This window comes from Chiloscyllium punctatum, chromosome 49 (genome assembly GCF_047496795.1).
Source record: "Chiloscyllium punctatum isolate Juve2018m chromosome 49, sChiPun1.3, whole genome shotgun sequence".
Lineage (NCBI taxonomy): Eukaryota > Metazoa > Chordata > Chondrichthyes > Orectolobiformes > Hemiscylliidae > Chiloscyllium > Chiloscyllium punctatum.
In genome coordinates, this window is record NC_092787.1 from 24048876 (window position 1) to 24076387 (window position 27512).

At 40.3% G+C, this 27512-nt stretch overlaps 1 protein-coding gene across 2 annotated transcripts in view; it reads right to left on the reverse strand.

Annotated features, from left to right (window-relative positions):
- The window catches only part of usp20 (ubiquitin specific peptidase 20), a 67609-nt gene that overhangs the window by 27279 nt on the left and 12818 nt on the right, over positions 1–27512 (reverse strand). For both annotated transcript variants that reach the window (XM_072565881.1, XM_072565882.1), the window contains 13 exons: positions 25746–25799; positions 22509–22571; positions 21126–21257; positions 20722–20824; positions 20438–20507; positions 19539–19652; positions 17823–17901; positions 10126–10561; positions 9558–9695; positions 5882–5994; positions 4330–4502; positions 1444–1538; positions 595–628 (listed from right to left, as the gene is read on the reverse strand). In XM_072565881.1, coding sequence (XP_072421982.1) covers positions 595–628; positions 1444–1538; positions 4330–4502; positions 5882–5994; positions 9558–9695; positions 10126–10561; positions 17823–17901; positions 19539–19652; positions 20438–20507; positions 20722–20824; positions 21126–21257; positions 22509–22571; positions 25746–25799 — 1604 coding nt within the window. The remainder of the gene's footprint in view (positions 1–594; positions 629–1443; positions 1539–4329; positions 4503–5881; positions 5995–9557; positions 9696–10125; positions 10562–17822; positions 17902–19538; positions 19653–20437; positions 20508–20721; positions 20825–21125; positions 21258–22508; positions 22572–25745; positions 25800–27512) is intronic.

Consider the following 27512-nt stretch of genomic DNA (forward strand, 5'->3'; position numbering starts at 1 on the left):
ATCCCCTCATGCTCCAAACTGGATATCCTAAAAATCGAAAGGCACTCTCCATTCTCTCTGCCCACTTCCCCAATACACTAACTTGTGTCAGGAATACATTTACCATGACACCAATTCTCTGCGTAGAAACTGCTCAGTTCACATGTTAAAAAAGTCAACTCAATTATTGGTTATTTAATATGGGGGCGGAATGGAAGCTCAGTGGTTAGCACTGCTGCCTCACAGCATCAGGGGGTCTCAGGTTCGATTCTAGCTTCAGGCGACTATCTGTGTGGAGTTGCACATTCTCCCAGTGTCTGTGTGGGTTTCCTCCGGGTGCTCCAGTTTTCTCTCACAGTCCAAAGATGTGCAGGTCAGGTGAATTGGCCATGCTAAATTGCCCATTGTGTTAGGTGCATTAGTTAGAGGGAAATGGGTCTGGGTGGGTCACTCTTCGGAGGGTCGGTGTGGACTTGTAGGGCTGAAGGGCCCGTTTCCACACTGTAAGGAATCTAATCTAATCACTTGTTAAAAAGAGACTGTAACACCCAATCAGAATGATTACTGATCTTGTGGAAAGACAGTTAGAAGAAAACAGTACACATTTCAACTTACTTCTTACATCGCTCACAACTGTACATATTGTCACCTACAAAAAAAAGGCAATTCAAGGGAATCCATTACATTTATTGGTTAAGACATTAAAAATTATATATAGCTTCCAATTGCTCGTTAATAGTCTGTCTGGAAAGCAGAACAGATGTGAAACACGGAATCATGGAAGGCAGTAAATGAAAGTTCACCTGAGGCCTTTACTTTAAAAACCAATACTCTAGTTTAAAGAAAAACAAATACTTGCATTTATATAACAGCACTCACAATATTCCAAGGTGCTTTACAGCCAAATAAGTAATTTTTGAAGTGCCATCAATGCTGTAACGTGGGAAACACTGCAGCCGATGCATACACAGCAAGCTCCCACAAACAGTGATGATAATCAGTTTATTCAGAGTAATGCTGATTGAGTGTTAACAATAACCTGGACTGCTATAAAAAACATTGTTCAAGACACTTGCTTCAACGCAGGCCTCACTGTGAAATTGAAAAACTTAAGAGCTACGCAGGCGATGCGCTGTTCATGTTATGGAATATTGCAGATAAAAGATATGTGATGGAGTGTGGGAAAATTATCTTTACATTAAGAGGTCCAAGACTGTGGAATGCACTGTTGGGGTTTAGCAGTTGAAGCAGGAACCAGGAACCAGGACAAAATGAGATTGGATAGGTGAATGAAGGAAGATGGGGTACGAGAACAAGGTGGGTAAACGTGATAAGAACCGTATGCTCACGTGGAGGGTGAATGCCGACATGGACTGGTTGGGCTGAATAGCCTGTTTCCACGTTGTAACTTCTATGTATTTCTATGAAAAGCAAACAGTACAAAATAAATCTCAATGAACTCGCCTTTCAGCTCATCAGCAGCAAAAAAGGCAGCTAAGCAATCTTCTAAAGTCACTACAGGACCCCAGAACCAGCTCGGGATGCAGGATACGACAAACCTGCAACGAGAATTGTATAAGCACTATAATCAGTCAAAATGAGTACTTGTTTTTGAGGTAAAGTCAAGAGTTACAAAACCAGGAACAAAAGTATAGGCTTTAAGCTGAAAGAAAACTAACATACAAAAAAAATTAAACTTGCATATCAATGCCTTAAATACAAGAATAAAATATTGTCAAGTCTCAGTTTATAACTTGAAAATTTCTCTATTTTGTTTAATACTCCCTAATCCTCAAGGCAATTTCACACATGAGTGTTTGAAACTCTGAACGGAGCTCAAATTATGCTGCAGGAAATGCAGTTACCTCCAATGTGACAATAACTCATGAGTTCAGTAAAAGGAGATCAGAGAGAAGAATGCTTCCTATTAAGAGTGACTCCATAAATTTGCAGTAGCGCTATTAGGAGGCTGATAGTCTGAAGGTTCTATAAGGAGGCTGATAGTCTGACGTCTAAATTTGATCATAATAAATATTCAAGTAGTGGAGGAAGAAACAAACTTCCAAACATACCACATGCAAAGTTTGGGAGAAGATTTGTAACTCGGGTGCTGGTTGTTGTGGTTTTGTTCGCCGAGCTGGGAATTTGTCTTGCAAACATTTCGTCCCGTCTAGGTGACATCCTCAGTGCTTGGGAGCCTCCTGTGAAGCGCTTCTGTGCTGTTTCCTCCGGCATTTATAGTGGCCTGTCTCTGCCACTTCCGGTTGTCAGTTCAAGCTGTCCACTGTAGTGGCCGGTATATTGGGTCCAGGTCGATGTGTTTGTTGATAGAGTCTGTGGATGAGTGCTATGCCTCTAGGAATTCCCTGGCTGTTCTCTGTTTGGCTTGTCCTATAATGGTAGTGTTGTCCCAGTCAAATTCATGTTGCTTGTCGTCTGTGTGTGTGGCTACTAAGGATAGCTGGTCGTGTCGTTTCGTGGCTAGTTGGTGTTCGTGTATACGAATCGTTAACTGTCTTCCTGTTTGTCCGATGTAATGTTTTGTGCAGTCCTTGCATGGGATTTTGTACACTACATTAGTTTTGCTCATGTTGGGTATCGGGTCCTTCGTTCTGGTGAGGTGTTGTCTGAGCGTGGCTGTTGGTTTGTGTGCTGTTATGAGTCCTAGTGGTCGCAGTAGTCTGGTTGTCAGTTCAGAAATGTTTTTGATGTATGGTAGTGTGGCTAGTTCTTTGGGTTGTGGCATGTCCTCGTTCGGTTGTCTCTCCCTTAGGCATCTGTTGATGAAATTTCGAGGGTATCCGTTTTTGGCGAATACCTTGTATAGGTGTTCCTCTTCCTCTTTTCGTAGTTCTGGTGTGCTGCAGTGTGTTGTGGCCCTTTTGAATAGTGTCCTGATGCAACTTTGTTTGTGTGTGTTGGGGTGGTTGCTTTCATAGTTTAGGACTTGGTCTGTGTGTGTGGCTTTCCTGTAAACCTTTGTGGTGAATTCTCCATTTGGTGTTCTCTGTACCATCACGTCTAGGAATGGGAGTTGGTTGTCCTTTTCTTCCTCTCTAGTGAATCGGATTCCTGTGAGTGTGGCGTTGATGATCTGGTTCTCTATTTCTGTGTTTTTCATTATTACAAAGGTGTCATCCACGTATCTGACCCAGAGTTTGGGTTGAATTTGTGGTAAGACGGTTTGTTCTAACCTTTGCATTACTGCTTCTGCTATGAGTCCAGAGATCGGTGAGCCCATGGGTGTTCCATTGATTTGTTCGTATATTTGGTTGTTGAATGTGAAGTGTGTTGTGAGGCACAAGTCCAGTAGTTTAAGTATGCCGTCTTTGTTGATAGGTTCAACGTCCTGTTGTCTGTTATGTCTGTCCAGCAGGTTGGCTATTGTTTCTTTGGCTAGGGTTTTGTCAATAGAGGTGAACAGTGCCGTTACATCGAATGAGACCATAGTTTCTTCCTTGTCTATGTGTATATTTCTGATGATGTCCAAGAATTCCTGTGTCGATTGTATAGATTGTCTGGATCCGCTGATCAGGTGTTTCAGTTTCTGCTGTAGTTCTTTGGCCAGTTTGTGTGATGGTGTCCCTGGTAGTGATACTATGGGTCTGAGTGGGATGTCTGGTTTGTGCACTTTGGGTAGTCCATAGAATCTGGGGGTGTTGTTGCTTTCGGGTTTCATTCTTTGTAGGTCAGACCTGGTTATCTGTCCGTTTTTTTGTAGATTCCTCAGTGTGTTGTTTATCCTATTGGTGAGCTGTGGGGTGGGGTCAAACTCCCTCTTTTGGTAGGTGTTGGTATCTGCAAGTAGTTGTTGAGCTTTTTGCATGTACTCTGCTTTGTCCAGGATGACCGTCATTCTGCCTTTGTCTGCTGGTAGTATAATTATGTTCTTATCGACCCACATGCAATTTTGTAGAGATGAGGTTACAACCAAACTGCACAGATGAGATCAGGATATCCCTACACAGCACCTTTCTTTCTTCTGTCCTGAGGAAGAACTGCTCACCTTTTATTCAATACTTCACCTTCACACCACCAGCCACTCCCAAAATCATGAACACACTATTTGTCTAATGAACTATTTATGTATTGGTGTCAATTTTAAGTAAATAAACTTGTATAAAGGGAAGACAAGTTTACACAAATTCAGAGTAAAGCAACATCAGCTACACACAAAAAGTATGATTTAAAAGAAATTTAACATCTCCTTAAATAACAACAATGTAGTGAATATGCAAATATTGTATCAAACCCAAAATTCATAATGGGTACTAAAACTTAGTACATTGCTTGGATGGCTCAAAGCCATGTAGTCTGCAATATCTAGTAAGTTTTGCACACACTATTTACCTTCTAATATAATCCATAATGAACGCGACCCAACCTTGTGTACTGTAGGCATCACTGCAGGTGCCCGTTTTCACAGGTACATTTTGGTGGATGGATGCATGCAGTTTAGCTAAATCTTCCTTCCCAGGGATTGGCAATGACAAATCCTGAAATGTTTCCACTGTGGAAGAAATCTGCAAGAGGAAAGAGCCAAGAATGTTCACAAAGAAAACTAGAGGTCTAACTGGAATCAAAAATTACTGCTGGCTCTGTATACTGTGAAATTGATAGCATAATTCAAACTACTGGATTGCATCTTGCATCAACATTGCACTCAATGGTCCATTTCTCCTCCTGCTTTCCAGGTTTTAACACTCTAAATTCATTCTTAAATTTAAATTGTACAATTAGTTTCTCATTACCTACAGAAGCCTCTCTCATTCAGGGTACATCAAGGTCAATGGTGCATAGTATTTATTTTATTCTTTGATAGGATTTCACTATCACTGGCAAGACCATTATTCATTTATGCCCAATTTCTCTTAAAGTTAGTGGCTTACTAGGTCATTTCAGAGGGTAGCAGAGAATCAATCACACTCCCATGAACCTGTCAACACGTATCGGCCAGACTAGGTAAGGACAACAAATGGTTAACCAGATGAGTATTTTATATGAAGCATCAATAGCTTTTCTAACGATGACTACCTTTCAATTCAAGTTTTTTTAAAAATATATTTGCTTTTTAATTGAAATTCCACCAGCTATTATGGTAGAATTTTAAATCATGTCCCTAGATCAGGACCTCAGCTTTACTAATTCAGTGACATAAGCAGTATGCTGGCTCCCCATAAAATTGCAGCCATCAGCACTCTACAGGTATGAAGATGGGAGTGTCCACGGAATCAACTTTATGGTCATTAATAAATGTATTCAGCCACCACTAGTAGCCCAAGTGTCAGTCCTTCACTGAAAAGTTGCCCGAGGGGAAAAACCATCCAAAACTAAAACAACCCTTTTCTTTTGCAGCATCAACCTTGTCTCAGGGATGATATTGCCATACGTTCAAATTCCACTCCAAAAGCTTAAGTGCACATACCTCAGGCTAATGCTTCTACTGTGAGAGCTTTTAAACTCTTCATCTATGAACTTCAATGAATTCTACAGTTGTAAGAATATCAATTTTCAGTGTCAGATATTAAATTGTTTCAGTCCAACAACTTAACCATGTTGTTGGACGGAAACAAACTAAACTTTTCATAGAGTAGTTTGCATCCACGACACAAATACTGCAAAATTGACGTGATGCAACGGTGAGGCATACAGCAGGATATTATTTTCACAAAGCTAACGACACAGCGACACACTTCAGGATACTTTTCGATATCCTGTTTAACCCTGCACCTGCCTCTCAGCAGAAAATAATTGCATTTGATAATTCTGCTTCAAACAATATAATTCCGTCAAGGGAATGTTCACCTAACCATTATGACGGAGTTCATTTGGCATGCCATCAATCACAGAAGAAGAAAAGCTCAAAAGGATATAATAACTCAAAAATACACGTGATACTTACTCGATCACATGTGAGACACTGGACTAAGCTCAAAATCGACCCATCAAAGATATCAGAAATTACACTGCGGTACTTGGCCTGTTTCTTCTTTTTGGCAGATAATAGAAGTTGAGCTGAGTGAACAAAGATACATAAGTGAATTACAGCATATGCAGTGTGACTAAACTAATATATCATAAAATAAATATTGTTTAAAAACCAAGGTTGCTAGATTAATGGGGTATGCTAAAACTTATTCACTAATTTTTGTTGGATTTGAGCATCGCTGGCTGCTCAGCAGTTATTGCCTGTCCCTTGCTGCACTAAGGTGACAAGCTGCCTTCTTGAACCGCTGCAGTCCACCTGCTGACCCACAATGCCATCAGGGAGGGAATTCCAGGATTTTGACCCAGTGATACTGGAGGAACAGTGATATATTTCTAAGTCAGGATGGTGGGTGGCTTGGATGGGAATTTGCAGGGGGTGACATTCCCTTGCATCTGCTTCCCTTGTTCTTCTAGATGGAAGTGATTTTGGGTTTGAAATGTGCTGTCCGAGGATCTTTGGTGATTTTCTGAAGTGCATCTTGTAAGCAGTACACACTGCTGCTACTTAGCATCAGTGGTGGAGGGAGTGGATGTGGTGCCAATCGAGCCAGCTGCTTTGTCCTGGATGGTGTCAAGCTTCTTGAGTGTTGTTGGAGCTGCATTCATCCAGGCAAGTGGGGAATATTCCAGTACACTCCAGACTTATGCCTTGTAGATGGTGGACAGGTTTTGGGAAAACAGGAGGGGAGTTACTCGCCACAGTATTCCTAGCCTCTGACCTGCTTTTACAGCCACTGCATTTATGTGGCGAGTCCACTTGAGTTTCTGACCAATGATAACTCCCAGGTTGTTGATAGTGGGGATTCAGTGATAGTAATGCCATTGAATGTCATGGGGCAGTGGTTAGGTTATCTCATGATGGATTGTCGTAGCCTGGCATTTGTGTGGCACTAATGTTACTTGCCACTTGTCAGCCCAAGCCAAGATATTGTCCAGATCTTGCTACCATGTGGGCATGGACCACTTCAGCGTCTGAGGAGTCGCCAATGATGCTGAACATTGTGCAATCAGTGATTGCACAATCCCATTGCTGACCTTGTGAAGGAGGGGAGGTCATTGATGAAGTAGCTGAAGATGGTTGGGCCTAGGACACTACGCTGAGCAACTACAATAATGGGGTCCTGGAGTCGAGATGATGGACCTCCAACGACCATGACTTTCTTCCCATGAGTTAGATAAGGCTAACCACCGGAGAGTTTTCCTCAATAGCAAAATGAATCAGTGGGTAAGGCTCCTCGATGCCATACTTGGTCAACTGCAAACTAGGCGTCACTGAGCAGGTTATTGTTGTGCAGGCGCTGCTAGATAGCACTGCTGATGACACCTTCCATCAGTTTACTGATGATCAAGAGTAGACTTATGGGGCAGTAACTGGCTGAGTTGGATTTGTCCAGCTTTGTTTTTACATAGGACATACTTTCCACACTCTTGGGTAGATGTCAGTGTTGTACCTGCAGTGAAACAGGTGGCAAGGGTGCACCAAGCTCTGGTGCACAGTTCTGTAGTACTATTGTTGGAATATTGTCAGGGCCTGCAGTCTTTGCCGTAATCAGTGTCTCCAACCGCTTCTTGATATCACGTGTAGTGAATCAAATTGGCTTAAGTCTACTATCTTCAATGTTGGGGACCACTGGAGAAGGCAGAGATGGATCATCCACAAGCTGAAGGTTACAGTGAAAGCTTCAGCCTTATCTTTTGCACTGATGTGCTGGGCATTTCAATCATTGAGGACGGGAATATTTGGGGAGCCTCCTCCCCCACTGAGTTGTTTAATCGTCCACCATCATTCACGACTAGGTGTAGCACGACTGCAGAGCTTCGATCTAATCCATTGATTGTGGGATCACTTAGGTCTGTCTATCACTTGTTGTCTATGCTGTTTGGTATGCAAGTATTCCTGTTTGGTAGCTTCACCAGGTTGACACCTCAGCTTCAGGTATGCCTGTTGTGGCTCCTGGCATGCCCTCCTGCACTCTCCATTGAACCAGGGTGTGGAAACCATTTGCTGGGCTATGGCTTCCCTCCTGGTTAAGGAACCATTTTGTGGAAGTGCCCCTCATCCAGCAGATCAACAGTATTTAGCATGTAGCAGTGTGAGGCTGTCTCACACATAACTTGCACCGCTCTCACTGTGTGTGCAGCTTAATTGCTCAAAAGGTACCTCCTCTTGTCAAATAGCTTCTATCTCTCTACGATATATTGCCAGTGTGTGTTGCTCCTCTAATTAAGGACATCTGTCCTGCATTTGTCAAGGATCCCTGTAAACAGTATGTTAGGTGATAACTTTCAATCCTGTTTACTTGTAGAAAGAATAGCATCTTTTAGGGCTGTCCAGAGTTGACCCCTGATTCAGTACCTCCTCAGACTATACTGACACTTTGTAACTAATAGTCAGCCTGTCTTGTTTTCCATATAAGCTTGAAACTTTCTGCTGTACTTCAGAATACTGTTAGGACAGAGGATATCCCCAAGATGCAACTTGTAATTAATTGGTTAATGCTCAAGGTCCGCTTCTCCAGATTTTATTCACAGGGTTGATCCCCTGGCTTGATGGCAATGGTTGAGCGGGGGATATGCTGGACCACGAGGTTACAGATTGTGCTGGAGTGCAGTTCTACTGCCGTTGATGGCCCACAGTGCTTCATGGATGCCCAGTCTTGAGTTGCGAGACCTGTTCGAAGTCTGTCCCATTTAGCATGGTGACACTGCGGCGAGTAACTCATCTTTTGACTCCCCAAAGCCAGTCCATCATCTACAAGGTACAAGTCAGGAGTGTTATGAAATACTCTCCACTTGCTTGGACGAGTGCAGTTCTAAAAACACTCAAGAAGCTTGACACCATTCAGGACAAAGCAGCCTTCTTGATTGGCATTACACCCACAAGCATCCACTCCCTCCACTCCTGGTGCTCATTAGCAATAGTCTGAACTATTTATAAGATGCATTGCATAAATTCACCAAAGATCTTCATATAGCATCTTCCAAACACAACTGGTTCTACCTAGAAGAACAAGGGCAGCAGATGCATGGTAATATCACCACCTTCAAGTCACCCTCCACCATCCTGACTTGGAAATATATCATTGTTCATTCACTGTTGTGTGGTCAAAATCCTGGACTTCCCTCCCTAAGGGCATTGTGGGTCAACCCACAGCAGGTGGACTGCAGTGGTTCAAGACAGCAGCTCACCACTTTCTCAGGGGCAACTAGGGATGGGCAATAAAATGCTGGCCAGCTAGCGCTGCCCATATCTCTCAAATGAATTTTTAAAAATCATAATTTAAAATCTCTTTAACATTAGAGTTAAGACAGTCAGTTGTACCTTTCCATAAGCAAGACCATGTTATACCAGATCTCCAATTGGCAAACATACTATCATTTCAGCTATTTAAAAAAAAAATTAAGCGTACTGGCAAGAAGCATTCTTTGAAATGCAAAAGTGCTCTTGAAAAGATATATAATAATAATTACACACAGGAAAAAAAACCAAAAAGAGTTCTTAGGTAAGATCAAAACTTACACTTTAAAAACTTAGCCCAAGAGAAACAACAAGGAAATTATTATTTTTAAACTACCAGGAAGAAGGGTACCTTTTTTGAGGGAAAATGATGACATCGCTCGCATTGGACTCGATCGAGGTGGGCTACTGGACAAATTAGAATGAAGTTCCTGGTGGATGGGACTGCAAGGCCGTGACGTGCAACGCATGTTTACGTCATTGTCAGGTTCTGGGAGAGACAAACAACAATCAAGCTAAACAGATTATGTTGCATTGCCTCTGAGCAACACTTGCTGCACATTGCATATTATAGTCAGCTTTACACAGAGGGCATCTATCAGTGAAAAGCCCATCAGGACAAAACAAAAATTCATTCCCATTTTCTGAGTCGCAATTGCAAGCCCTGCTGTAAACAAACTTTGACCCACTCAATAACCCAGATTAGTGAATATCATTCTAGTTTTCTCTCCATCGAAGCACATATTATAATGTGCTGCCAAAAAAAATCTAGCTCCAAAACAATTGCATCCAACAGTAGTATACCAAAATATACCTAGAATATTTTAACCTTGAGGGACATGAGATTCAGAATGCAGATTGATTCTCAATATTTCATTCTTGACTCAGAGAACGCATTTTAGAAAAATTAAGTAACGCACCTGGTGTTCTGAAAGTACTGTTGGAAGCCATAGAAGTGGGAGCATCTCCAGAACCTCCAGCATCTCCAGAACTCAGAGATGTGTCCACGTCTGCATCTTCATCGATTGCATCCACTGTCCCCAACCTGTGGTGCCCATATGAAAATTTTCTGTCCTTCTGCCTCTCCTTTTCTGAAATTCCTTTCCCGCATTCGTCCTGAATTAGGAGCTCAGTCTCGATCTGCTTCTCAGCAGCACATCTGCTTCTGTTCTCTCCTTCTCCTTTGTCACTGCTCGCGCCGGAGTCGCAAGACAGAAATTCGTCCTCCGATGGGCTTCTGTCACCATCACGCTTTTCATCTGTGTCACTTGAGCAATCAGAGTCTCGCTCAGTCAATGGCTCTTTAAGTTCTTCATGGAGTTGATCCATCAAACAGCGGAGGAATTCCTGTGTGTCCTGCAAAGTCATAAGGAGTACAGGGATGAAGCTCAAATTTACCTGCTAAACAGTAGGTGACAATTCTGCTGAGTTTATCGTCTTCGGTTTGATCGAGGTAAAACTCAACTATCCATTGGAAATGAGCAGTGCAAATTATTAGTACTGCAATATTTGCAGGAAGAGGTCCAACAGTGTCCAGTAAACAGGGGCCTCTGGTGGAAGTGAGTGGTTAAGGCAACTATTCAATAATGAGCAAAATTCATTGATTCAAGGGTAGAATTATTGTAGCTGCTCAATCACGATCTGATCACAAGTGGTTGATTCTAAAGTTCTGCTGACCATCCAAATAATTCAACACTAAACTGGTAGAAGAAAGGTTTAGATCTGGTTATGCTCTGTTGTTAAAACATTTATTTCTTCATTTCCTACATTACATCATCTCAAAATATACTTCATTAACTGAAAAGTGCTTTAAGGCACCCTGAAGGCAATGCAAGTTTTTCATTTTCAGCTGACACTCCAGTGCAGTGCTGACAGTTACACTGTCAGAGCTGTCCTCCCAATAAAGCTTTTATGAAGATTCATGCAGAGGATGGTGCATGTATGAAACGCACAGCCAGAGGATGTGGCACAATAACATTTAAAAAGCATCAGGATGGGTATATGAATAAGAAGAAGGGTTAGAGGGATATGGGCCAAATTCTGGCAGATGGAACTAGATTAATTTAGAATATCTGGTCAACATAGTGGAGTTAGACCAAAGAGTCTGTTTCAATGCTACATAACTATGACTCTTAAGTGTTACACAATTAGTTGAACATATACATGTTGAACTAAAAACTTTTTAAACATCGGATACAGTAGCAAAAACATTGCATTTGTAAAGAACGCAGGCTGCCAGATAGATACTGAGGCTGCAACATTTAGAGCAGTCACATGACTGTGTAAAAAATGTTATTTCGACAGCCAGTTTGCGAGTTGAAAACTCACTGAAAGACTATGGAGGATTCTTGAAGGAGAAGTCCGTCTCTAGGAAAACCGGACCATAACTGATCCAGGAAAAATCCTAATACTAATAGCTTGAGCAACAAGTTACAGATGCACGCCAGCATTTTAGACAAATTTGTGAATAATTTTATTTAGAACCTAATTGCTCCTTGGCCGCAAGTCCTTGAGTGGTTCAGAGTTTAAAACAGAACACTGAATACCCCAGACTTAGAGGAAGGTGAATGTGTCTTTTTTTGGAAAAGGTTATTTGGATATATTTAGACAATTTAGCACATTCTAAAATTATCTTTGCACCTTTGCTTGAAAAAGATTTTTGCAATAAATGAGCTCTTTATTTGTTAATTTAAAGGAAGTTGGTTGACTTGGTCTGGATATAGAGCAACATATTGATACTTCATATATCGACAAGATCAGATCCTTTCTAAATTCAAGCTTTGTCTTGGCCAGTGGAAGAGTGGGTGAAGGAATCGGTCCACCCTTCCAAATGATCATTAGTGCAAATCAAGGGTTATAAGGAAAGGGTAGGAAAAGGGACATGAGGAATGTTGGGATCAGCCATGATTCTACTGAACGAGAGCAGGCCTAGTGGACCAACGGCCTACTCCTGTTCCTATTTCTTGTGGTCTTATTATGGCCTTAACTGGGACGGAACACATCAATAACATTAGCTCAATCATCCCTCTCAGGTGAGTGGGAAAGCTCTCATTACACTACTTTGAAGAACAGCAAAATAGAGAGACTTTTGTCATTATGACACTTTTTGCCTGTGTGAACTTGCTGGCTAGAATTCTGACTCTGTTTTCTGCATTACAACAATTCCACTTTACAGAACAATCTAACACTATCCAAATACTTTCTTTGATGAATAGAAGGGTAGACGACAAGAGCAGAGTAGGAATTCAAATTTTCAAGCCTACTTCTTCATTCAATAGATCATGTCCGATCATTGTCAATACCCTAACTCCGTCCTCCTTCCATATCCCTCGATCCCTTTAGCCACAAGAGCTATATCTGCCTCCTGCCTGAAAATGTGTTTTGGCCTCAACCTCTGTGACAGGGAACTCCACAAGCTCAACCCCTCCCGATATAAAAAGAAATTCCTTATTTGATTTTCTCAATAATTCTAGCTGTATTTTTCAACTTTTTTTAAAACAATGTCTGTTCTCCTCCCCTCCCTCCCTTCACATTGCAAACGAAAAAAAAATTCTTGCCATCACTTAACCCATATCCCTTTCTGAGTAGTATAGACCTGCCTTAGGATGATTTTTTTTCCTGTTTTCTGCCTTACCTTCTTGCTTTTAACTTTAAAGGATTATTTTAACTTCTGCGCTCCATCTCTAATTAAAAAAAAACTCCAAAATGTCAGCATTATTTCATAAGAGCAAACAAATGATCTATTGTGCCTTTGCCAGGTCTCTGCCACAACAATTCAAAGAAATTTCACTGCCCTGGTCTCATGACATAATGTTATTATTTCCCCCTGCCTCAAACGTACATTTACTGCATATTAGCTTGCAAGTTGCTAGTAATAAAATGTACTTAGAAGAATGCACTACAACTGTAAGTTTCCCTTTTAATTGCACCATATATTTCAGAGACTACAGCCACATTAAAAAAAACTTTAATTATAACAAAAAGGAACATGAAATTGAGTATTATTCTGATTCTCAGTCAAGGATGATCACAATAAGATTGGAACCTAGTTATTGTGAACCTAGTCACGCATTAGGATGTTGTCAAATGCTTCAAAGAGAAAATCTTTTGAAATACAATAGCATGTAGCCAAACATTCTGCACGCAGCATAAATAGCAGTAAAAGAAACAGAAACACAAAGCAAGTATTATAACTGAGAACAGCAACAAAGCACAATGCAAACTCACGGAACAACACCTTATTATCCACTGGGATTTTACAGCCTCAAGGTCTCAATATTCAGTAACTTCAAAAACTGACCATTACGTCGTTTTCCATTTCTCTCTCATTCCCTCCCTATGTGAATTCAAGTCTGGGAGTGAGATATTAAAATCAACGCAAGATACTTTCTCCCATTAAATTCAGTTCAATACATGCTTGTTTACAAATTTGCCAAATGCATTTTAAAAGATTCATGCATGGAACAAGGGCATCACTGGCTCAACCAGCATTCATTGCCCACCCCAAATTGCCCAGAGGGCAGGTAAGAGTTAATCGCACTGCTGTGGGTCTGGAGTCACATGTGGCCAGACCAGTTAAGGATTGCAGTTTCCTTCCCTGAAGGATATTAGTGAACAAGATGGGTTTTTCAACAATTGACAATACGTTCACAGTCATCATTAGACCTCTTAATTCCAGATTTTTCATAAAATTTAATTCAAATTCCACCATCCGTGGTGGCGGATTTGAACCTGGGTCCCCAGAACATCTGTCCCTTTAAAACTTAAAAAAAAGACTAATATTCAGGACAAAATATTCACTGCAAAATCTGACAAAAAAACTTTTGTTATTCAGTCCAACACAAACACATTCAGACCAAGGTTACTGTAACAACAGGGAAGCGTTATTTACTGGAACTGAACTTCAAATGATTAATTAAATAAATTTCTCATTTCTGTTTTCCAAAGCTCAAAAGAAAATCAAAAACCTGCCTTCTTCCTCCATATCTACATGATTTGAGGTCCAAGAAAATGTACAGCTATTCTGTTGTGATTACAGTTGGACATGAAATGGCAGTTCCCCATGTCCTTTAAGTATCCAATGCAGCTCAGTTTTACAACTTCACAAGGCGGTACAGGTCAAGCTGAGTTGAGGGCTAATTCTGTTGTTTGTCATTGCACTCACTGAGTCAATGGAACACCAACAGCTTGAAACAATAGCCACTTGTTCATTGAGACAAACTGCTGAATTTGAAACAAATGGCTGATGACGAACATCAGCTACAAGGAACAACTCTTCAGGATACTTGGAGCTGCAGGAGTGGATAAAACTGAACAAAGTCACAGTTCTGAATGATTTCCATTACCAGTGAAGCAAATTATCAAAGTTAACTTTTGCCTGTGCAACAAAAGGAGAGTAACAAAACTTTCCATTCACCTCCTGTATGAAGTGTTGGCTATTGGCAGGAAACACTGTAATCAGTAAAACCATCAACTACATTCTTTGTTATAACACACCATTTGGACTGGTTGCCAAACAGCCCGTTATAATGATCACTTTTGCAGATTCCTGGCAACAACCAATATTTTATATGCACCACAGACTGATTCTTTCATATATCTCAAGGCAACAAATGAAGGGCAGGCTTAAGACAAACGTTACTAAGTTCTGTAGTTCTTTGTGAAAAAAAACAGCCGGTTGCAGCTGCTGTTCAGGAAGGTCTGTTAAGGAATGGCTGCTGGGTTCTTGCAATACAATCTACATCTTTGATACAGTAGATCATATTCTTACGACAGTGAAACTTTCAGTCAAACTCATTATTTTTTTTAAAAAGTCTCTTGAAATGTTTCCATTTTTGCACAATTTTAAACCTTGAATATCATACAATATAGTTTATTTAATTTTTCATATTGGTGAATCAAGTTAAAACAAGAAACATAATTCTCTTGGGCAGCATATCTCTTATCAGATTATGTAAAGTTGACACATTTAGTGTTAATTACTGCAACTCCAGTTCTACAAGAATGGTTTCCCCTCTGCTGCTTCTCAAGGAGCAACAACAGAAATGTGTGCCACGTTTAAGTGTAAACATCAAGGAGACTAGAGGCACAGATTTGTAATCTAAAGGATACAAAGGGAAGCTGCTCGCATTTCTGGTTCAAACTTTTATTTCTACTTTACACAAACATTAACAGCATATACATATCACAGCTTTGAGGGAACTACAATCAACTCTATAAAAGTTTCAATATAAAGGCTATGTTTGCACATGGGAGTTAAATAATACTTTACAATTACATCACCACAGTGAAATAAATTGGTGATGTCCTTATAATATGCTTGATGTTCGTCAAATACATACCTCAAAAGGAGATTTCACTGAGACAGACATGATTTCAGCTTAATCTCTCAGGCAATGATGGGGCAATGCATAAATGGTGCAGTTTCTCCCATTTTCCTAGAGTGTCAGCATTTGGTAAGGTTTTAGATATGATCACTTATTCACTACAAACTCCTGATGTGAATAAAGCAACAGGTTAAATTACATTCTCTAGGCTACATGTTAATGGATGTTTCCTTGTTGAACCATATGGGCGGCACGGTGGCACAGCGGTTAGCACTGCTGCCTCACAGCGCCAGAGACCCGGGTTCATTCCCGCCTCAGGCGACTGACTGTGTGGAGTTTGCACGTTCTCCCCGTGTCTGCGTGGGTTTTCGCCGGGTGCTCCGGTTTCCTCCCACAGTCCAAAAGATGTGCGGGTCAGGTGAATTGGGCATGCTAAATTGCCCGTAGTGTTAGGTAAGGGGTAAATGTGGGGGAATGCGTGGGTTGCGCTTTGGCGGGTTAATGTGGACTTGTTGGGCCGAAGGGCCTGCTTCCACACTAAGTAATCTGTAAGTAGTCTAATCTAATCTAATGCTGATCTCTCTTGAGATCATAAGTTTAAATTGTGCAGTTTTGCACACTCTCTATCAGGATGTTCATCTGTTAAGAGCCTTCAGAAAAGTGTAAAATGTATTAGGAAACGTGGATGTACAAAGGATGTCCTTGTACACCAGTCAGATGCAGTAAGCAAATAGGAAGGCAGATTTATATTGGTCTTTATCGCAAAAGGATGAGAGTTCAGAATTGCGGATGCCTTACTACAGGGCCTTGGAGAAATCATACCTGGAGTACTGCATGTAGTGTTGGTCTCCCTATCCAAGAAAGGATATACCTGCTAGAGAGACTGCAGTAAAAATTCACCATACCATTACTGGGGCTGGTAGGACTGTCCTACTTGGAGAGAATGATTCAACAGGGCCTATATACACACTGGGATTTAGAAGGATGGGAACGGATCCGATTAAAACATATGAAACTGTAATTGAGGAGACACTAGATGCAGGGAAGACGTGTTCCCACATTTCAGAGTCTAGAACCATATAATGTAGACTTAGGAAATGGGTAGACCATTTAAGACAGATCACTAAAAACTTTCTTCACTCAAAAAAGGTAATCAATCTGTGGAACTCTTTACCACAGAAAGCTTAAAAATAAGAATATAATCGAGATAGATACACTTCTATATTTTCAAAGCATCAAGGGGTATATGTAGAAAACATGAATATGACATCATGACAGATGAACAGCCACAATCCTAATGAATAGTACAGCAGGCTGAAGGGGCTGAATGGTTTACTCCTGCACCTAGCTTCTACGTATCAAGAACAACTGAGACCTTGGATTTATACAAGACATCTAAAGAAAATAACTGGTTTTCATTTAGGAAATGAACATGGAAGGGAAGCATGAGTCTAACGCTTATAATGCAGAATGACAGATGCAAGGAGGGCATTTTATTCAACTGTAGGTAAAAAAACAATTAGGCCAAGCATAAGTGAAAATATTAGAAATTGCCTCCTTTTACTCCCCCAAAATAAGCAACTTTACACTTGTTAATTGCTTCAAAAGAGAGATCTGTAACTCCATAGTGAAATAAAAAGCTGATTAATATATATTTTCATTGTCAGTTGAAGACAAACTTTGACTAAAACATCAAAAAAATGTACTTTTTTCTTTGGAAAGGGCGCCTGAATGGACAGGCAAGACCTAACTGTAATGATGTAACCCAAAGACTGCACTCTCCTCGAGTAGCATTTTCTCAGTTCTACACTGAAGCAGCAGCCAAAGGTGCATATGTTCAAGACGTGGGGAGGGACCTGAACTCTCAGTTTCCTAACCCAGAAGGGGAGAGAGCTACCAATGAGCAAAGCAGATATTCAATTGACAAAACAAAAAATATTATAAAAAAGCAATGGTACAAAATGGCACTGCAGAAAAAGGATCATGCAATGTGAACAAATGCTCCATGGAACAATGGGTGCGGAGAGAAAGCAGCAGTTACAAGAGAATTGTAAAGTTGTGGGAATGAGTAAATAGCTGGAATCAAAGAGTACATTAATTAAACTTTGAGAAAATTATCCTGGATCACTGGATAGATTACAAGCGGTCTATAGGACTGGTAATGATACAAAAGAGTTTTTCTCAATACACATGACAGAGTTGGGACACTGAAGCATGTCCTTTTCATATATAAATTTATACAAAATATAGTCCATACTATCTACTTCAAAGACAATACCTGTCCTGCTTACCTGCTGTGCGTAGCCTCGAAACATTGGATTAATCAACTTAATGCCATGGGCAAGGCTTGTAGGAACAACATAGCTAGGACTGCACGAGAAAGAAATATTATTAATTGCAGTGACGGCAATACCAGTCAGTCAGTCAATCTTATTAGTGACAATTAAGTCTCTTCCAACACTGTACATTTACTTTGATCTGATACAGAGGAACCTTTATTATCTGGCATTCGAGTATTGATTATCTGGCAAGGTCCTGATGCTTGGCTAAACTATGTTATTAGATTACTTACAGTGTGGAAACAGGCCCTTTGGCCCAACAAGTCCACACGGCCTCGCCGAAGCGCAACCCACCCATACCCCTCCCCCTTACCTACACTACGGACAATTTAGGATGGCCAATTCACCTGACCTGCACATCTTTGGATTGTGGGAGGAAACCGGAGCACCCGGAGGAAACCCACGCAGACACGGGGAGAACGTGCAAACTCCACACAGTCGGTCGCCCGAGGCAGGAATTGAACCCGGCACTGGATTACCCAGAATTTGATTAACTGAATGAAATAATCCCCGCCCATGTCCTTCGGATAATTGTGGTTCCTCTGTACATAGAGAAGTGCAGTGCACAAAGAAACATAGTGGCCATGTAATTCTAAATCTGACAAATTCTGTAGATAATTAGAATATATATCAACACTTACCAAAGGAAACATACTATTTCCATTGGGTTGAATATTTTCCACAGCACTAAAATTCTACAAGCCAACAAAAAAACTTGCAAGGAAAATAAACAACTCAGTCACCACATTTTGAGCTACTTATTAGAAGGGTCAACTGCAGAAAACTGAACACTTGCCTTTGGTCATTCTAGCCCAGGGATTGCACTAAGTTAGGATAGGTACAGCACAAGTCTAAATAAAATGCCACCAAGCTGTTCCTACAATGGGTAATTGCAGAAAAAATGCACAGTTTAATTACAGAAATTCTCACATAGACAATCTCCCTGAACAGTGTGTTGGCTCAGCTCTAATTAAAACTGGGTTATGAACATGTGCTGGAGAATGTGTCAACTGAAGCTGGATTGAATATCATTAAGTGCATTTCACTATGCAATGTTGCCAGTCAAAATAAATTTTCTTTTTTAGATTTAACTATAAATTCCGGCTATAAAAATAATTTAAAAGAAGAACTTCACTATCATACAGAAAAGAACGAACACACCAAGGGAGTGCTTGTATCACTTAGGCTAAAAATTGATTATGCAAATTGGCAGAACTTTACAGCAGTAGTTTGTACAATATCCAAAACACTCGAGCATATTGCATTATTCCAACATATTCTGAAATTCTCCCCAAGGCTTTAAAAAATAGATTGGTCGGAATGAGTGTTGGCAAGTAACCTTTTTTGCTCAGCGCGCATCCACTCGTTGTCAAAAACCACCAGGTGAAATCTGCTCAACTGACTAATTGCTTGCGCAATCTAAACGGGAACAATTCCTTTTTTCAGAACTGTATCCTCATGCATACGAAGAGTGACAGACTTATTTAAAATATTAAGTAGTCTCCATTCATTTTGATGACATTTAAGTTGCAAAAGCCATGTGACAGCACAAAAACACATTGAATTCAACCAGCAACATTTGCTTACTTTTCTAATCTTTCAGCAATACTTCAGCATTGCCACCTCTGTAAGAATATGAATTTATCTTTATTATGGTACAGTACATACCGTTTTTTGTGCCAAAGCTCAGAGATAAGTTTCTGGTAGCTTTTACAAAGAGCTGGTTTTTTGTCTGTACGAACCAAACCTACACACTCCAAGAAGAACTGGGTGAGTGGGGGACTGCAACAGAAAAGTGATTACACTTTAGAAATTGATGGAGGATACCTGACTTAAAATCACTCTAAGTGTCATCATTTCAGTCCAGAATACTGATTAAAGACAACCAGCTTTAACATTTTCAAAAGATTCAGATGCCAGAATGAGTTATTAATATAGCAAATTGCAGTTTAAATGCAGAAAATAAGCCTAAAACTAAGTTACAAACTTTATCACAAAAGTTTATTTGGAGCATTTTAACTACATGTCCAGTCAGTTGATGAATAAGATGAAACCGTGCAGGAGGGTGAACAGGCTAGACTCTCCTGCCTGAATTTGCAGCTAAAGATGGTCTCAGGATTCATTTAGCACAGGCACAAATATATTACAGGCATGAATGAGGAAACAAAATTTTCTATCAACTTCTTTTAAACTTATGTTCATAAATACTAACTATTTTTTATAAAAGTGACAGTCTTGTATTGTTTGATTGTTTTTAGTTGCATATTAGAATATGATGCACTGTCTGAAAAGGTGGCAAAAGCAGATGCAAAAGCAAATGGTCTCCTCCAGTGTTGTATTGTTTTGTGTGACATGATTCTTATGGAAGACCCCAACTCAAAAATGTTGTTGCACTCAGGAAACCAATGGGAATGGAAAATGCATTTCCCATCATCAGACCCTTCTCCCAGTCTCAGGAACTAACATTGGTTCTGGATGAAACTTCTGTCAGAAATAGGTCATACATTGGTTCATTTTTCCAGGAAATTTAACATGAACAAGTTAGACTGAGTAAACAATTTGCTTACCAGTTGGACAAAGCCTGTAGAGCAGCATTCATGTAGCAAGAGTTTCCGATGTTCTTCATGCCAGTGAGCCCTAGCAGATACATTTGAGGAGAGAAAGTGAATTAAATGAACTCCCAGAAGTCAATTTTGGGCGTGCCAAGGCAAAACATTTTTACACAAATTGGGTGCATCTTCATACTGAAACCTTTCTATTGACGCCAAAAACTAATTTATAACACCAAGTATCTACTTTAACAATTTTTTTTTGCTTTGCAGGCATTCTGTACAACCTGCATTCCTTTTACCTCTTGGTTTCAGTTCATCCTCCTCAGATTCTGATTCTCCCTCATCTGCAACAGCAATGGGAACAGTTTTGAATGGATAGCTGCCAAGCGATAAGCCAGAGCCCTGATGAAAAACAAAATTGTGCCTAGTTACTACAATGCTCTCAAACAGAAATATTAAACCCCCAAGTACTAGTTAACATTATTGTTTAACAGCTACATTTATACTACTGACAGACTGAATACCAAGACTACAGCTATGATGCCCAGCTATCTTGAAATTCCTGACTGAAACTGTACCTCTGAGAAAGTTAAATACCTCAAGTAATGAAGTTTACTATGTGAAAATAAAATCTGATACTTCAAAATAGCAGCACTAGTCTCACCACTATTATTTAAACAGTCATCCAAACCCTATGCATTACCTGCTCTGTTGATCTGCTTGACAATGCTGGGCTTGGTGCAATGGATCGTTGTTCCAGGAAAACTTCCTTCTCACAAGCATAACACCATACTCGGAACGTAGTCAGGTTCACGGTCAAGTTATGCTTCTTAGCCTGCAGCAGGAAAAGCAAAAATTGGTGTGCCTGACAAAGTAACGCAAGTGGTGGAACCTCAGAAGGGGGAAAACTGTCTCAAGTTTGCTTGAAAATAATATTTTACAAAAGCACCAAAACAGTCTGCATTCCCTCAGCACATTTGACAGTGTTATTTTACTGAAGTCGAACAGATGCTTCTGGCTCCCAATGTATCCCTCCAACCCAAAGTGCAGAGACTTGAAAGGTCATTTGTTTCTCCCTTCCATATACTAATACTTTTAGTTTAGTTTAAACAAAACACAATTCAATATAAAGTTTCTACATTCCATATTTTTGCCCCCAAACCCTTAAGATGTCAGCATTCTTTCATACCACAACATAACAACAACAATTGTCAAAAAGACAGCTTGGTGACCTCTTGAAAAACAGACAGCATTTTGAATGTATACTCTAAAAATTGGCATCTCCAGTGAGATTTTCTATCTTTGCTCTTTTTATTCTTTTAAATTCACTTATTGCAGCTCATTTTTAGGTAGGTTTTTAGTCTTATATCCTCTTTACAGATTCTTTTTATCCCAAGTTTCCACTCTCTTTTTGAATCGTTGAAGTCTGAGTGCTAATTGTAAGAAGCATATAGCAGACAAAACAAGAATAGCATTAATCATAGACAACATGGCAGAGATTCTAAATTCTATTTAAGAATTAATTATTGAATATGGTGATTGGAGTGCTAACAATCATATCTAAAATATTTAAGTTTAAAAACCATATTTAAACTTCACTGAAAAGAATTCTTACGAGACCTTTGTATCCAAAGCTCATTACCTCTAATAACTTAAGTTACCAACAGTCATTACAGAAGTTCAAATCTCAAGATGCAATGAACTTTGATTAAGACACTGAAGATAGCAAGTTGGAAAGTAAAATAAACGTCAACTCGTATGGCAAGACAGCTAATACCACAGCTGCTTCCAGTCAAATCCAGTTCCAAGGCTATCTAGCACTTAGTTTATCAGTAATACTGGGATCAAATGTTGAACGTTTTTGGCAAGGTTACAAGAATGGAGAAGAAACCTGTGAATATGGGGAGAGAAGGGAAAATGATTTTTCCACTTACTCCTAGCAATAAAGACATTCTCCTTTGGAACAAAACATCCATGTGGTCATTTTATGGAGATGTCTACAGTGTATTCTATCCCCTGCTTTCGTACTAGATGAACAGTGGAAGAAGGCAATTTTTTCCTTTCTCTTCATTAAGATCATAATTACCTGTGAATGTGATGTGCTGTGGTCAACATATGACTCCCCACATCCTATGTAGGAGCAGCCACTCTGTTATAGAAGAAAAAACAAATAAATAAATACAAGCAACACATTAACTTTTGGAAGCACAACTAAAATGGCACAAAAAGAAATGATCAGAAAATGAAAAATAATGCATTAAAAAAAATTCTAAAATCAGAGTTACACTTACTTTGATCTCCCAGTAGGTGTTATTTTCCTCCGTTACCAATTTATATTTTAAAATTCCAGAATAAGAATTATTTACACAATCCCCAATGTTATTTTCCCAAATTCATTATATGCATTGAACTACCAAGTTGGGAGAATAACAAGTGCACACATTTCTACCATCATTCTTCTTGGAACAGTCAGAGACGTGCATTCCTAAGCATTTTTTAGGGTTTCAAACTGGTCTCCTGAATATATGCATCATTGTTGGGATCAGTACATTGATCCTTTTTCTCCAAGGAGAGAAAAAATCTGAATATATATTTATCCACCATTACACACAAAACAGATTTCCAAATGCTTGAAACACGGGCCTTTCACAAGAAGCCAACCTTCCTGGCCTTAAGCCAATGCAGCATAAACTTCAGCATATGAATGCTCAACATATGTTTTATGTAAAAATGTGAAGGACAAAACCAGAGTACAATGGGACCTTGATCAGAGGACCCATGGCAGATGGAGTTTAACTTAGATAAATGTGAGGTGTTGCACTTTACTAAGGCAAGGTCGGGACTTGTACAGTTAATGGTAGGGTCCTCCCATTTATCTCTCAGCCTACCTTCCACCATCCATCCACATCCCCCACCACAACACCCTATCCCCACTTCCATTTATCTCTCAACACTCCCTCAGCCCACAAGCCTCATTCCTGATGAAGGGCGTATGCCCAAAATGTCGATTCTCCTGGTCCTCGGGTGCTTCCTGACCTGCTATGCTTTTCCAGCATCACAATCTCGACTCTGATCGCCAGCATCTGCAGTTGTCACTTCCTCCCTGGATAATGTTGTTGAACAGAGATATGGGGTGCAGGTGCACAGTCCCTCACATGTGAAGACACAGGTAGACAGGATGGTGAAGGTGGTGCTTCGCAAACTTGTCTTTATGCATCAGAGCATGGAGTCTGGAGTTGACATGCCATAGTGTGGCAGTACCTAACATTGGTGAGGCCACTTTTAGAATACTGTGCTCAATTCTGGTCTCCCTGCTATAGGAAAGATGTTGTTAAAACTGAAGGGGTTCAGAAAAGATTTATAAACATGTTGCTGGGATTTGAGGGTTTGAGTTAGGGTGAGGGTAGCTGAATAACCTGGGGCTTCTTTCCTGGAGTGTCATAGGCTGAGGGGTGACCTTACAGAGATTTGTTAAAATCAGGAGTGGAATGCATAGGGTGAATAGCCAAGGTCTTTATCCTGGGTTAGGTAAGTCCAAAACCAGAGGGCATAGGTCTAAGGTGAAAGGGGAAAAGATAAAAGGGCCCTAAGGGACACCTTTTTCAAGCAGAGGGTGGCGTGGACATGAAACAAACTGCCAGAGGAAGTGGGTATAGTTACAACCTTTAAAAGGCATCTGATTGGTGCATGAATAGGAAGGCTTTAGAGAGATAGGGGCCAATGCAAGGAAATGGGACTAGATCGTTTAGGATATCCAGTCAGCAGACAAGATGGACCACAGGGTAAATGGAGAACAGCTATGGAAGCCCAAAAAGTAGGTGGATTTAGAAATTCTAAATGAGCAACAGAAAGTTAGAATGTGGATTTAATATGCAATAAAGATTAATGGAATGGTATCTGCATTAAAAAAAGAGAAATTGAACATAAATGCAAGAACATAAGAACTAGAAGCACAAGTGTACCATCTGGCCCTTGTAGTCTTTCCGCCATTCAATAAGATCATGGTTGATCCTATCATGAACTCAACTCCACTTACCCGCCCTCTCACGGTAACCCTTAATCCCTTTACTGTTCAAAAAATTATCTTAGCTTTAAAAACATTTACTGAGGAAGCCTCAACTACTTCACTGAGCAGGGAATTTCACAGATTCACAACCCTCTGGCTGAAGAATTTCCTCCTCAATTCAGTCCTAAATCTGCTTCCCCCTAATTTTGAGGCTATGCCTTCTTGCCCTAGTTTCACCTGCCAGTGGAAACATCCTCTCTACTTCTATCCTATCTATTCCCTTCATAAATTTATATGTTTCAATAAGATCCCCCCCATTCTTCTAAATTCCAATGAATATAATCCCAATCTACTCAGCCTCTCCTCACAAGCCAAATCCCTCAACTCCAGAATGAACCTAGTGAACGTCCTCTGCACCATCTCTCATGTAAGAACATCGTTTCTCAAGTAAGGAGACCAAAACTGCACGCAGTATTCCAGGTGTGGCATCACCAGCACCTCGTACAGTTGCAACATAACCTCCCTGCTTTTAAGCTCAATTCCTTTAGCAATGAAGGATAAAATTCCATTTGTAATGATGTTATGCATCAGTTATATAGGGCCATACCATAATGCTACATGCAACCTTGGCATTCTTATTTAGGAAAAGACATAAATTTATTGAAGATAGTTAAGAAGGGGTTTATTAGATTGAAGTTATGAAGTCTTATGAAATTAGGTTGGCCAGGCTGGGTTCATTTCCACTTGAGTTTTGAAGAGTGATTTGGTTGAATCTTGATGAAAAAGATCCTGAATGGTCTTCTCAGGCTGAATATGGAAAGGATGCTTTCTCTTGTGGGCCAGTCCAGAATAGTGGGAACTCTTTTTAAAAAAAATGAAAGTCACCCTTTCAGGGCAGATGTAGAGAACTCCCCCTCCCCCCAAAAAAATTAAGGGTTGGAGGCGAAAGCGGAATTAAAAAAAAACAGATCAACCGTGATCTTACTGAAAGCTTGAAACCCCATACGATCTACTCCTGTTAAATGCTTGATTGACACTGAAATTCTGCATGAAATTATTTCCTATGAAAACATCAAGGACTTACAAGCTAATAATTCAAAAGTTGCTACTTCAAGCCCTGGCAACAAAACAAATGTATCCCATTTAGGGAGAAACGGCAACACCTAAATTGATGCAAGGGCACAATGTCTGAACAAAGGCTGTAGTTAACCAGGGACAAAAACATTGTTGTCTTTTTAGTCTGCAATTTTTAAAAAATATATTAAAGGTACTTCTGCAAGCATAGAAATAATGGTTACAATAGAAACTACTTCTTACCTGAAGGCAAGCCCACAGATTTGGTCCACCAACACCACATGACTGACATGTACCCTGAAAAACAAAATAACAATTAAGTGTAAAGCCTGTACAAGCTATGAATGTAATTAAGAAGAAATGCTGGACAGCCAAGACAGTGAAGTCCAATACTGAGTGCGCATTCTACGTCCCACACTCTGAGCAGTTTGAATCTTCCCTGATGACTGAGGCCTTAAGGACATATCTGCCATACAAGACATGTGGCATGCGGTGAGAACACCAAAAAAAAACAGAAAAACCAATTAGCTCTCACACACACCAATCTATTTATCCACTCTCGCCTCTATCCATTACGTTATTGGCAGCAATGACCACTACATAGGATTTTAACTTCACAACAACTATTTTCACTTTTAGGACATCTATAATTTTGCGATGTGGTTCTATCACTCTAAATGAGATGGATTCAGAAAAGAACCAGCAGCTCAAAACTACAAATACTTCCAAATGGTATGGGTCATCAGCAGTAGAATTTCACTCCACCACAATCTGTAAACTCAAGGTCTGGAATATCCCCCACTCCACCATAAACAGCTCCAATTAGAGTCATAGAGGCATATAGCATGGAAACAGACCCTTCTGTCCAACTCGTCCATGCTGACCAGATATCCTAACCTCATCATGTCCCATTTGCCCAGCACCTGGCCCATATCACCTTCCAATTCGTATACCCATCCAGATGCCTTTTAAATGTTGTATTTGTACCAGCTTCCACCACTTCGTCTGGCAGCTCATTCCATACATTCACTACCCTCTGTGTGAAAAAGCTGCCCCTCCAGTCCCTTTTAAATCTTTCCTCTCTCACCTTAAACCGATGGCCCCTAGTTCTGGACTCCACCACCCCAGGGAAAAGGCCTTATCTATTTACCCTATCCATGCCCCTCATGACTTTATAAACCTCTAAAAGGTCACCCCTCAGCTTCCGACATTCCAGTGAAAACAGCCCTAGTCTATTCAGCTTCTCCCTATAGCTCAAATCCTCCAACCTACCCTTGTAAAGGAGGAGAAAGTGAGGACTGCAGATGCTGGAGATCAGAGTCAAGAGAGTGGTGCTGGAAAAGCACAGCAGGTTCGGCAACATCCAAGGAGCAGGAGAATTGACGCTTTGAGCATAAGCCCTTCATCATGAGTCAAAATCCTTGTAACTCTTTTCTGAACCCTTTCAAACTTCACAATGCTCTTCTGATATGAGAGAGACAAAAAGTGCACATAATGTTCCAAAAGTAGGCGAACCAATATCCTGCATAACCACAATGAGACCGCCCAACTGCTATACTCAGTGCTCTAACTAATAAAGGAAAGCATACCCAAATACCTTCTTCACCATCCTATCTACCTGGGACTCCACTTTCAAGAAACTATGAACCTGCACTCCAAGATCTCTTTGTTCAGCAACACTCCCCAGGACCTTACCGTTAAGTGTATAAGCCCTGCTTTGATTTGTTCTACAAAAAATATTGAGAGAATGCTGGAAGAAGAACCAGGCATAATTAGAGATGAGATGCCAATGTATTGAGGTTACTTCTCAGGGCTACATGCATATTAAACAGCAGAGGCAGCATGTTTAACAGAACTAAGAAATCCCACATAAAACAGATCAAAGCAAAGCTGTGCTACCCTAATACATCCAGTTGCAAATAATGGTGGAGAATTTTAAAAAACTGCAAGAGAGATCTAGGAATCAGTCTGTGCCTGTAAAACCTGGGCTGATAAGTGGAAAATTACATT